Here is a 13725-nt window from a genome sequence, read left to right as displayed (position 1 = left end):
ATCCAAATAACTGTAAACCAACTTTGCGATTTGAATACGGCTTTGACGTTTATGCTAACGATGTATTATCGGTACAGCTTTGACACTAAAAACATATATATTAAAGTTGGTGATGTAGCGGAAGCGTTCAGGGAGAACCATTGAATTTAAGAATACCCGAAAACTAGAATTTGAAAATATTTTTCTCACTATTCTAAAAGCTCTTTAAAGTTTTAAAATATTTTTTTCAGTAATTTATTGAAACCACTTTTGAAAAACTCTTTTATTAATAACCAATCAACTAACGTAGCAAAAGCTTTTAGGGATAGATTCAAATCCGTTGATTCTAAGAGTATCCAAAAACTAGGGTTTGAGAATACTCTTCTCAATGCTTAATTATATGGGGTAACTCAATTTGCGCTCTAAAAAAAGTAATAAAAGATGAAAAAAACAATGAAAAAAATAAAATAAAGATTTGTTATAATATTCTAACTCTAATAAAAATTACATTTGTAATGAGTCGGATCTGGTGTATCATAAGGGATTTGTCTTTTCTATTGATTCCTACGGATTGGATCAAAGACAATTTTTGTAGGAGGTTTTCAACTCCAGGGATGAATTGAAAAGAAAAGTTCTTTAGGATTTGAGAATACACTTTTTAGTGGTTTTTATACAAATCTCTTTATGAAAACTTCTTTTATTAATCAAATTAAAATTTGTCTACAACTCTAGGCATAAAAAAGCTTATTTATATGAAAATTAGATAACCTTACAACTATTTAAAAATCCTTAAGGTAATTTTAACTAATTAAGATAAATATCAAAATAAATTATAAACTAGATAATTAATATATTTAGAATATATTCAAATATCTTTCTGCATCAGATGGCACAAACATGTTACTTGAAACGGTCCAATTAATTTATCTAGCAAATTATTGTATTTATTACATTGTCTGTGAGGTGAGTTGTCGTGATGACACGTCCCCATAAAAAACAATGTTACAACTTAAATAATGATCTTCGATTAATATACAGAGGATATATGTCTAACAGCATTGAATATGAAAGATATTGTTTTACTAATTGTAAATGATTTAATTGAAATAAACAACTATATATACAAGTATCTTCTATAATATTCTTCATCTACAAAATATAAAACAATAGCATTTAACTATATATAAGTCATTTTAAGCCAAAAAAAAAACTATATATGTCACTATTCGACGTCTACGATAATATACTCTCTCATCCACGGTAGTGTTACAAAGTAGTCACCTGCTAGCTAAAAAAGGTCGACGTCAATTTAATCCTGGTTCTGAACTGTCACGTTAATGTGTTTAGTGTATACCCCATATAATCTTGAATTTTGTTTTCATAAATTATTATGTTATCAGTAAAAAATACTCTTTAACCTTTTGGTCATCAATTTAAATTTCGAAAAAAAAAATATGCTACAAACCTCAATTTTTTTAACTCCTTTTTTTTTCTTTTTAGTTTTGTAACTTTTATGTTTCTTTTGTAAATAAGGGTACAAGTAACTGTTTCTTAGTAGTATTTTTTTTTACCTAGAGTTGTTTCTTAGCATTATATTTCATTATTGAATTATATTTCATTTGACTTTATACAATGTAGAAGAATGAATAGAATTATAAAGACTCTTGGATATATAATGCCTATTTATCATTTATTTCCATATATTTTGTATTTGTTTATTTCTCACCATTTATAAGATCTGAATTTCACTTTGTTTTCTATTCAAAACCTAAGTTTGGAATAAAATTTTATTCAATTTTTCATTTTATAATATAAAATAAAAATTCTTTACTCTAAAAATAGAGTAAATAATTGTTTTTATTCATCACTCTGCAAAATGAAGTATGGTTGAAGTAAAACTCAACTTCAAAATAGAATTATTCAGTTTTAAAATTAAAGGAAAAAATGGAGTAATGGTCGAATCTAGTGAATTTTGTAATTCTTTTTCTTGAAACAGGACTAAAAATATGAGAAATTCTTGGGTTCACCCCCTAGGGTGAACTTTTAGATTCACCAACCAATAGTGTTTGAGTAATTGATATTTGATATCTTTTAAAAAAGGAAACAAAATTGAATTTTCAAATAAGATTATATTTTTAAAATAAAACAATAAAAATACATAAAATAGTTACAAAAATATATATATATATATATATATATATATATATATTGTTAAACCGTTAGCAAAATATTAAATTTTATACCCTAAATCCTAAACTCCAAACCCTAAATTATAAACCTTAAATCTTGGATAAACTGTAAACCATTGGAAAATTTTAAACCCTAAATCATACATTAAAAACTAAATCTTAATTACACTAAACCCTAAACCCTTGGATAAACCCTGAACCCTTGGATAAATCATAAACTCTAGGATTTAATTTTAAAATATTTAAAATTAAACCCTAGAGTTTATGATTTATCCAAGGGTTTAGAGTTTACCCAAGGGTTTAGGGTTTAGTGATTAGGATTTAGGGTTTAGTGTTATTAAAATTTAGTTTTTAATGTATGATTTAGGGTTTAAGATTTTCCAACGGTTTAGAGTTTATCCAAAGTTTAAGGTTTAACGTTTAGGGTTTAGTATTTAGGGTATAGGGTTTAGTATTTTGCTGAAGATTTAACAATATTAATTTATTTATTTTTGTAACTATTTTTATGTATTTTTATTATTTTATTTTAAAAATATAATCTAATATAGATATTTAATTTTATTTTCTTTTTTAAAAGATATCAAATATTTAATACTCAAACACTATTGGTTACTGAATCTAGAGGTTCAACTAGGGGCTGAACCCAAGAATTTCTCTAAAAATATAGCAACTGTCGTTGAGTAAGAGATTGATATAAATTTTACCAATCAGCCTTTACACAGAGTTGTTCTGCGTGTACTTACATCGTACCCATGTTCCTGTTTCTTATAAATACACACTCTTTTCTCTCTTTTTCCTTCGCACTTGCAAAACAAAATTTTAATTCTTTCTCGTAATTCTTCTTGCATGGCAATAACCCTTTTGTCTCACGAGGTATCGGACCTCTGTATCGGCAAACCGCCACTACGTTGTCTCTCAGCCGTCACAGCCACCGTCGCTGACGCCATCGCTGCTCTCAAATCCTCCGACGATCCTTTCCTCAGCGTCTGGAGCTGTAATCACGACGAAACCAATGATGATGACGACAACAAGAAGTGCGACTGCGAGTGTTTGGGTAAGATCTGCATGGCGGATGTGATCTGTTACCTGTCTAAATTCGACAACAAGGTTTTGTCTCTTTCCTCTGCTTTCAATGCATCTGTCTCTGTTCTTCTCCATAAATGTCGTTCCATCGTCGTCCATGTCCAATCTTCATGCAAGTATGTGACAATACATCAAGATCCAGGCATTGCAATGCAATGGGTTTCTTTTTTTCTAGTTCATGAGATTCAAAAATTGATTTTGGTTTTGATGTTTCAGGTTAGCTGAAGCCATTGATCTGATAACCGGAGGAGCACAAAATCTGATTGTTCCGATTCAGACAAAGAGAGGACAGCACAAGGTTCTGACCCGAAAAAACGCTGTCGTTTCGCTCACCACCACAACAACAACACACAAGAACAGCCGCCAGTTCTGCTGGATCACCCAAGAAGACATAATTAGATTCTTTCTTGGTTCAATCAGCACCTTCTCTCCTTTAACTTCGATGTCTATCTCCGAACTCGGCGTGATAAACAGTACACGTGCTTTCCTCGCCGTGGATTACTACTCCTCAGCTGCCTCTGCCGTTACCGCCATTTCTCTCGCCATTGCCAATAATATATCCGTCTTGGTTGTTGATGGTGGATGCGATGTAGTAGAATATCCACGTATAGCTCTAATCGGCGAGATTCTGCCAATGACACTCGCGTGCTGCGATGAAACAGCGGCGGCAGCGGTTGCTACACTCTCCGTCGGCGAACTGATGACGTACATTGAGGGTAGTGGTCCGCTGGAGAGTCACGTAAGGGTCGTCAGGAATCGTCTTGAAGAGAAAGGGATGGTGGGTTTGATCTCACTCGTCGATTCCTTGTCGGGATCTTCTTCGTCGGAGGAAGAATCTCCCACGGGGAGGAAGAAGTCATATGGTCGGTCAGTGAGTAGAGCGGCGAGGATGGCGAGGAAGTCGGTGGCGATAGTGTGTAATCGGAAAAGCTCGTTAATGGCGGTGATGATACAAGCGATTGCTCGCAGGGTAAGTTATGTGTGGGTGGTTGATGAAGATGGTTGCTTTATTGGTATGGTTACTTTTGTTGATATTTTGAAACTTTTCAGAGTATTTTTGGATGATTAAAACAATCACCATCATCATCAGTTTTACTACTTTTTTTGTTATGTTTTGCATAAACAAATCCATAACAAAAACGTTGTATGATTTTTTTTTTGTGTGAAAGATATGTCAAAAGTTCTTGAAGAATATTTCGGTTTGTGTGTTCTTAAATCTGGTTTTCAGATCTCCGTGACAGTCCTAAATCTTGATTTTCAGTTCATAGTCTCTCTTACCACATGGACCATCGTTTGATTATAGAATTAGAGAACAAAATAAATATAGCTAACCAAGTGATCTTTAACATGATCATATGTGTTTTGATTATGTGTACATATTAGGCTAATGAAATTGAATCAGTAATAATGTTTGTAGACCACGTGCATCAGCTGCATTTTGTGTCTCACGCTAATCCTAAACCTAAAGAATGCAAAAGTTGATGAGTCTCTGTATAAAAGCTTTGTGAGAGTGACATTATTGAATCGAAATGAAAAAAATAGAAACAGAAAAAGCCATCAAGTGTGCGTGAATCGTGATGTTGATTTTAGTAAATGAAAGATTGATTCTCTTTAGTTAATTAGTACACACTTGACTTTACATTTGTTTTTTTATGAACACACACTTAACTATTAAGATCCAGCTACATATGTCCAAAAATTTGGTATTTGATTTGTACGGCTTGGTGCTAAGTGATACACGTTTGGTCAAATGCCACATGATATTAAAATCATCCATTGCGTTTGGTACTATGTTTTAATATGTGATCTCGTGCGTTTTTGTCTCGTTTAGTCGTTTTGATTGTGAAAGTTGACGGTTTAAAAAAAGTTGAAAGTTGGTTGAGTAATGAAACACTACTATTAATTTGTTTAGAGATTATCATATCGTGTGAGAGTCTGACATCAATGCATGTTATTTATGTATCCTACATACGTTCAGACTAAATCTAATCATGACTTCGTTAGTTAATGTGGATATTGGAAAGGATCTTAGCCATTGTGCCAGATATCCTATTTCGAATAACCACTGAGACGAAATGAAACTAATAGTACATGATGTGGTTTCAGGTCTGGGGATACATCCATTAGCTTCGAACCTCATGATATTAAAAAATTGTGGATATTGTGTACGACAAAAAGACAGAAGATATAATTCTTTCATACAAAGTAAAATACATGGTGAGATAGTTGGTGAGATATAGAGTTGGCTTTTTATGTCAAAAGATGTCAGAAGACAAACCTCCAAAGCCAAAGCACAAAACAAAGGGAAAATTGAATCCCAAACAAAGGAAAACTACCAGTTAAAAAGAAAATCTGATCAAATCAAAATTTGAGCCATAATCACCTAGACAAAACTAAAATAACTCCAAAACAACAAGGATAAATGGAACCAGAGTAATAGCCTAAGAAGTTGTATCATCCTTGCCCAATTTATTGACAGTCTCCCGATCTACTAACGAGAAGAGAAACACAGAGACTCTTCAAACCTGCTCATACAAAGACTTCTTTGATTATAACATGAATTTTTTCGAGAAACAAACAAAATATTATTGTTTTATTTGATTTTCATTTCTCAATTGATGTTTTCAGTTAACTAGTTTTGCATTAGTGATTCCTTATAAGTTGAAATTCTGATTGTGCAATATTTTTTTCTAGTTTTGGTATAATCATTATTCTCAATGATGTGTGAACTACAATTGCAGGGGAGCTGGGAATATGTCTGGTTGCAATGGTTTAATAAGCCTTAATACGACATATATCTGATGGTAGAATCAATACGCCTTAATACGACATACATATAATGAGCGATGCATACATATATATCTCGACGAAACGTTTCTGTTTTGTTAAAACATAACGCTGAAACGTTTCACCTCCAGGTCTTACACATCACAATTTGCTATACAAAAAGAAGGGAAAATATCTTGTTTTTTCCTAGAGAAGCAGACGTAATAACTGATCCAAGTGATAATATGAATATAATCCTGCAGAGTTGAAGCTTTAAAGAGACCCTCTTCATGTTTTCCAGAGTTAATCCCACGTCTCGGCGAGTAGCTATTGAAAGTAGGGTTTGAGATAGTAATTAATAAGTAAATTAGGGACATATCAGGTCAGAAATCTTGTTTATATTATAAGGTGGTGTTATTCAATCAGTGATTTGCAATCCATCAAATTTTAAATTTTTAAAATTGTTAAAGTTCAAGAATTCTAAAATCTCTGCAGTAGGCTTTGGATTTTAAGTTCACTCATTTATTCATGAGACTCCGTGAGAGATGATTTGAAATCAATTGAAAATATAAAGAATTTTAAAATCCTTAAAAGTTGAATAACACTTGATTTTAAAAACAGAATTAAATCATTCATTAAATAGCACTAGATTTTAAAATAGAATTTAAAATAATCATTCAAATAACAGTAGATTGTATTTAGATTTAAAATCTATTAAAATACATCAACGAATAAGTAAATTAGAGTTAAAAAGGCTACAAGGCGTTCCATTATCGAAACGAACTCGTTACAGCTAAGAAACTAGTTGTTTACGAGTAGAATAGAAGGAAATTCAAAACCGCTTAAAAGACCTATTAGTTCCATTTCCCTATTAGGACCTATTATTCTAAACTACTAGTGGAGCTTCCAGCGAAGGGATGTGGAGAGTGAAAATAGCAGTTTACTCGGAGCAACAAGCAGAATGGTTTGAAAACGATCTCGGAGAGCATACAAAGAGTATCAAAGTCGTTAAGTTTATCTCTTTAAAATCTTTTTTCTAAAAATACTTAGGAAATTGCAATTTTCCGGTTTTGACATGAAATTGCGACTTGCTAGTGTTGAAGGGAAAACACATTTTCTGGTTTTGACGGGAAAATATAAGACGGGAAATTATGATTTCCAGTTTTAAGAGGAAAACATATTTTAACATTTTAGCGAAAAAATTTGATTTTATTTTTTTTTGAAGGCAAAATATTATTTTATGGTTTAGGCGGAAAACATATTTTTAAGATTTGGTGAGAAAACACAATTTTACGATTTTGGCGGATAAAACACAATTTTGTGGGTTTTGGAAGGAAACCATGATTTTTGTTTTGACGAGAAAATGAGATTTTATGTTCTCGTTGTAAAAATGCTATTTTCCGATTGAGAATAGTATATAATAATTATAACAAGTAATTTGATTAATTTTATATTTTTATTAAAGGTATGTAAGTTTTTTTTTTAAGATTTTGAAATTTTAATATTGCATCTTAACTCTAAATTTCTTTTGCATTTCATATATCTAAATATTATAGATGTCGTATCTAGATGCTAATGCAATAGTGTTCAAACGAATAACATTTTAATACTAGTATCCAGAGCCGGCTCTTGACGTGTGCAGGAGGTGCAAAAGCACTGGATCCAGATTTATTTAAAAAAAATTCTTTATAATTAGGGTCCAGTTTTAGATAATCTAATATAATTAAGGTCCTTGGTCAAACCTAATTAAATTCTTTTTTGTGGAAAACTATATATACTAGGGGCATTGCCTCCGCGCAAGCGCGGAGTTGTGGACATAGTTCATGTTTCATCTCAATATTTTTAGCGTTATTGTAGTTGTGAATTTTGTGTTTTGGGTTGATCATTGTTTTTTCAATTTTTTTATTGTTATAGGGTTAGAGTTGTGATGATGAACTGTGTATGCATTGTTCTCCACTCCTGAATGACTAAACTGTGTTAGTAATGTGATTGATATAGTTCGTGGTGTTGTTTGATTTGTCACTGAAACGTATTGTTTGTTTATCTTTTTAATTTGTTTACTTGTATTGTTGAGATTACATAAATTATATTAAGCTTGTTGAGAGTACCTTTTGTTTCTGGATATTTTTTTCTCCAGTTTAATTGTGTAAGTTGTGTGTATTAAGTAAAAAAAATTTTAATCTTATTATGTTGGTTATATGTTTTTTTATTTTTAAACTTGTTGTTTTTACCGGACCTTTAAAACAAATACATGAAGACTTGTAGAAATAACAATAAAATGAGTGACAATTATTATTTGGGCCTTAATGAGTTTTAAACGAATATATGTATTTCTCATAAGAAGACAATAGCATTGGCATGTTGACATTGAGCATGTAAGCTATTCTCATAAGACAAGAGGAGTGAGCAGGTGGAGATGTTGTTGCCGCCTTTGTGTCTGTTGGGATTGTCTCTTGTATCTCCTGGTGTGGATGTGCTTGTTTCTCTTTTATTTTATGGGTAATATGTAAACAAAAATCATTGTTAGTTGTATTTATTAGAGTTTGTAACTTACTTTGCTTTTTTGTTTAGGTAATTTCACTTATCTTGGTTGTCGTCTTCGTCTTCTTCGTAAGCATCTGCGAAAGTAAGTTTGTAAATTGTTAAATAGCTGGTCATGTAGTTTGTATTTGTTTAGCTGACTCAATGTACGTGTCGTTGAGTTTTAGTTGAGTTGATTGGTTTGGTATATTTGTTTTGAAGTTTATTTGTAAGATTAGACAAGAAAAGAGGTGATCATTAATGATTCGTCTTTTTTGGGATTCTAGTTTTTGGTGTTTTGATTGTTTGGGTTATTGTGGTTTCTTTTAAACTGTAAAATAAAGATTTGTGTAAAATTAGATTGATAAGTAAGGGAGATAAATAGACGACCACAAATCTTGGGTATGAAATATTTTTAATTATTGATGTTAGCACAATATAGACAGTAATATAAATGAAATTATGTGTTGATTGTTTCTTACAGATCAATGAGGAAACGAATAACGACTCGAGTTGTCTCTTTGGTGAGGTCAGAACCCTGGATAGAACGGATTTTCCCAACAACATCTGCGAGTTTAAATATCAGTTATGATATTGAAGCATAATATAAAGTCATATACAATATGATAATATACCTGAGAATCATATATATAGGATTTACAGAGGGGCTACAAATCAGGAACATTTATGATCAAACGATTTAAGATGGGGACATGAAGAGTTCACCAGTGAAAAAATATATTACGAATAGACACACGGCGCAACTCTGTAACTCAGACTTGTTTGAGACAATGATGAAAGGAACTCAAACTCATGTTAAACGACAACGGTTTACAATATTGAAAAACTATAATTGTTGCAAACTTGAGCTTTTTTCATATAACGTGATTAATCTCATTTAAAAATGAAACTCATAATACACTTGTAGGTCTGACCCTCATAGAAAGCCGAAGAAGCAAGGGTTTCCGACCTTCATAAATATCATTTAGCTTAGTGGTATAAATGTTGGTGTTTATATCTCAATAACTCAGGTTCGAACCATATACTTGACACTTTTTCACACTTTTTAAAAGTGGAATCCACGAAATGTCGACGTGGCGCGCTGAGGAGCGAGCAAAAACTCATTATGCACAGGGTCCATTAAATTTATGAGTCGGCCTGCTAGTATACAAATGCAGCTTTTGGATACGAAAACGAAAATGGACTTAATCTATACATGCACACGTATGGATTCAAATTTGTACTTGTTAAAGTTGTAACTGCGAAGTAAGCCTTATGTGGAGCCCTCCTCAAAATCCATTCGGGTTTTGCTTTTTTACTTTCCTCTTTCTGTCAGCGGCTTTTTAATTTGTATTTGTAATGGATTTGTCACGTTCCCCCAATATAACTACAAAAATCATAATTGTATAACGAACTAGGGTCGGCCCGCCTTACGGACGGAATATTAGTTAATTTGATATTCACTAAATGTTCGAGTTGAAATTTGTTTTAAGATTCAAAAATTTGGTTATCTATTATGTGTTACTTATTAGTATGCGGTGGTATAGTTGTTTTTCGACTATTCTTGCTTTGGTATTGTATCAAATTAACTAATTGTCCAACTCATAATTATAGATGTACAAATGTGGATTTGTGATAAAGTTTGATGACAATACTGTTTTTCCCTTTTAATTCTTATTCATAGTGGAATGTGCATGTGTCAGAAAGAAGCCTATAACAACTTTTATGTTTTTGCGTATAGATTTTAAATATATATTATTTTGTATAATGCATACTTGCTCTACAACATTTGCTTGTAAACTAAAAAAATTGTTTTCTATATTTTTAAAAGAGAAAATATTTAGTCTATAATATAACATGGACATATGTGTTGGCTATATATAGAAGTTGAATGTTATTTAAAAATGACATATGTATAGACGTTTTTCAACCATTACTTCACTGGCACAAAACATTTATAACTGTAAATATCGTCTTTTAAAAGCAAAACTAATAAAAACGTGTACAACAAATGTATTTTGATATATATTATATGCATCAAGTTATAAAGGTTGGAAACATTGCAAAACTGTTTGGAGCAAAGTTTTTAACTTCACGATCTTCATCTTGACGTCAGTTCAGTGTCGGCCCTGGCCACAAGCAGAAGAAGCATAGGCTTCCAGCCGACACGATAATAAGTATTTTCGCGGTCACATATTTATAAAAAGTGACTTCAGCCTAGTGGTTCTAAGAGAAATTACCAGTGCTAGAGGTGCTGGGTTCGATTACCCCTGACTGCATTCATTTATTTTAGCTCCAAATATAAAATGGGACACGTGTCACTCCCATAACGCACGACTTGATGACGTGGCTTCACGGGAGAGAGGCGAACATTTCTTTATATATATAGATTAGCAGATTAAAAAAAATAAAGGGAAATTTCAAGACCTCATATTTCAATGCAGTTGATGCCTTTAGCTAGCTTCAATGTTTTGAAATCTGATCCGGATCCGCGGTTGAACTGGTAAATCCGGTGATTTCCATAAGAAAATCGGTTTGGGTTTTGTGAAAAACCTAATATATAGAAACTCGCAAAAACCCGCAGAAATCCACTAAAACCCATAACCCGAAACCGGTTGAACCACCGGTTGAACCAATAAATAACTTTTACTTTTTGTTTTAGTTTTAGTTTTTTATTTAGATTATGTTTTATATTCTAAGTTTCCAATTAAGAAGTTAGGTTATGACAAAAAAAGTTAGGTTTTCTTTTTTTTAGTTTTATATTGTGATTTTTATATTTTAATAAAGATTTTACTATGCCATCTGAAGAAAATGAAGTGAACGATGGTGTAGAGAAAACCAAAATTAGTTGATGTGATTTGGTGTTATTTTATTTTCGTTATTGACAATTTATTACAATGATTTTTTGCTTTTGGTTTATTTTGGATTTGAAGTTTAGTTTATTATTCACACTAGACATTTAAAATATATATAAATTTTATGTCTTGATTTTTTTTAGATGTCATAACATTTACCTTGTTGCAGAAAATTTTAAATAGTCTAAACTATTTTTTGATATTTTGTATGTCAAATGAAAATAAAAATATAAAAATTAAAATTAAGTATTTTCTAAATGTTTTTTTAACATAATATATATATATATATATATATATATATCCAAATTATTATTTTATGTTTTTAAAAAAATTAGAAATATTAAATTTTAGTTTCTATATTTTTATTTTTATAGCTAATATATTATTATATAATAAAATTAATTAATTTATTAACCTGCGGTTTACCCGCAGTCGATCCAGTGACCCAACGACCCGGTAAATCGTCTGGTTTAGTGTCTGGATCGGGTTTAACAACATTGGGTAGCTTCCGGTTCCAGCTAAGTTTCTTAGAGAGCTGGAAATCCTATTTAATCGTTTTGGTTAATTACCTTTCATATACGATGCTCTCGAGAAGATTTTTTTGTAAATAATTAGTAAGCGTATCTGGTTTATTAATCAATGTAGAAACACGTGATACATATACTATACTAATCTTAACTTTACAATGAGTAATAAACAATACAATTGAAAAACGAATTATGAACATCTACTAAAATAGATAAATAAATCCAGAATTTTCTTTTCATTTGAGAAAAGAGAGAGAGTGATGTTAATATATATATTAAATAGTATTTTAGTTACAAGTTCTTAACAAAAAATTGAGATTGTTTTAAAAATAACCTAAAATTTATGGTCAAAAGAAAACTAACCTTTAGAAGAAAATTTTGCTCTATCCACCCTAAAATTTTAATCAATTCACAAAATATCATTATTTATTTTATCTTATTTTCAAAATATGTTAAGTTTAAACATTCTCATCTTTGTCACTTATTTACACAACATCATCTTCAATATCACCTATCACCATTAACAACCAAAATCAAGCTTTACGTGAACTAGAAATTAGTTTATACGCAGTCTTATCTCATTTCTTACACATATAACTTATTATCTTGAATATCTTCTCTCATTTCATCCTAAAAATCCAAAATTTAAGCTTTCAAAATTATAATTTTATTAAAATTACTCAATGGTCAATAACAATTTGAAATCTTTCTAAGTTTTGGGTGCTTGGAGAATGAAACACATACTCTCTCCAAAAATTTAAAGTACCAGATAGACTTCTAGAGAAATTTTCTAGTCAACGCATATGTTAATTTTGTAATGACTAATTGTAAGTTTTTCATAGAAGATTTCTAAAGAAGTTTGCTAACTTTTCTTTGTAACAAAAAAATTTGAGAAAATTTTCCGAGAAATTTTCGTAAAAATTAGGTTAGTTTTACAATTGATCAAAACTGTGCAGAAATTCGACTTTCTTATAGAAGATTTCTGGATAAGTCTATTGTGAATAGACTTCTAGAGTCTACTTTGCCCAAAAGACTACTTTGAGTAAATTTGAGTAAACTGGTGGAGAGATCGTTTTATTGTTACAGTAAGTCTTTGAAATGTCGCAAGGAGTCTACTAAGGTCAATAATGCAATTTTCAATGAGATTATAGAGGGTTAGAGAGTTATGAAGAGAAATACATATTATATTTTTGTTGTAGCCATTTAAGATAAAAAAAAAAAATGTGTAAACTTTCCAAATTTTCAATTAGGTTAAAAAATTGGTGTAGAAAACTTCTAAAAAATCTGCTAGTGTATTACAATTTAATAGAATTCTCCATAAATCTACTAATGTATTATTTGCATTTAGTAGATTTCTGAAGAATCCTCACAATTCTAAAGTTATAATACGTTTTTTTAAAAAGATAGTATTTTAGTGCATAACTTCTTAGCTGATTTCTTAAGAAATCTCTTACCCCTAAAAACTAATATTAAATCATTTAATTAGATAACAAAACACTGCAATAAACATCAAATAAACATCTAAAGTGTTTAATGTATGCAAACTAAACACTTATATGTCATATTTTAATTTAAAAACAATTATTCAAAATTCTAAAGTCTAACCCTAAAAATATACATTCTTGAACATATTTTACCAAACTCCAACAAATGGACAATCATGACTTAAAATCTATATTTATTAATTCACATGAACAACAATTTAAAATTGACATGATTAAAATTGTTTATATTTACATGATTTCAATTTATTTTTCACCAAAATATTTTTTAACTTTTTTATAAATTAATATTAAAATTAAATAC

General features: G+C 30.6%; 1 protein-coding gene across 1 annotated transcript; it reads left to right on the top strand.

Annotated features, from left to right (window-relative positions):
• Window positions 1-2710: 2710 nt before the first annotated feature.
• LOC111213899 (CBS domain-containing protein CBSX5-like) lies at window positions 2711-4414 on the top strand. Its single transcript, XM_022715735.2, has 2 exons — window positions 2711-3367; window positions 3468-4414. Exons 1-2 carry the CDS (start codon window positions 3015-3017, stop codon window positions 4318-4320), a joined length of 1206 nt encoding a protein of 401 aa, XP_022571456.2. The 5' UTR covers window positions 2711-3014; the 3' UTR covers window positions 4321-4414.
• The last annotated feature ends 9311 nt before the right edge of the window (window positions 4415-13725 follow it).

Source organism: Brassica napus, chromosome C2, assembly GCF_020379485.1.
Source record: "Brassica napus cultivar Da-Ae chromosome C2, Da-Ae, whole genome shotgun sequence".
Lineage (NCBI taxonomy): Eukaryota > Viridiplantae > Streptophyta > Magnoliopsida > Brassicales > Brassicaceae > Brassica > Brassica napus.
This window is presented reverse-complemented; position numbering and strand designations above follow the sequence as displayed.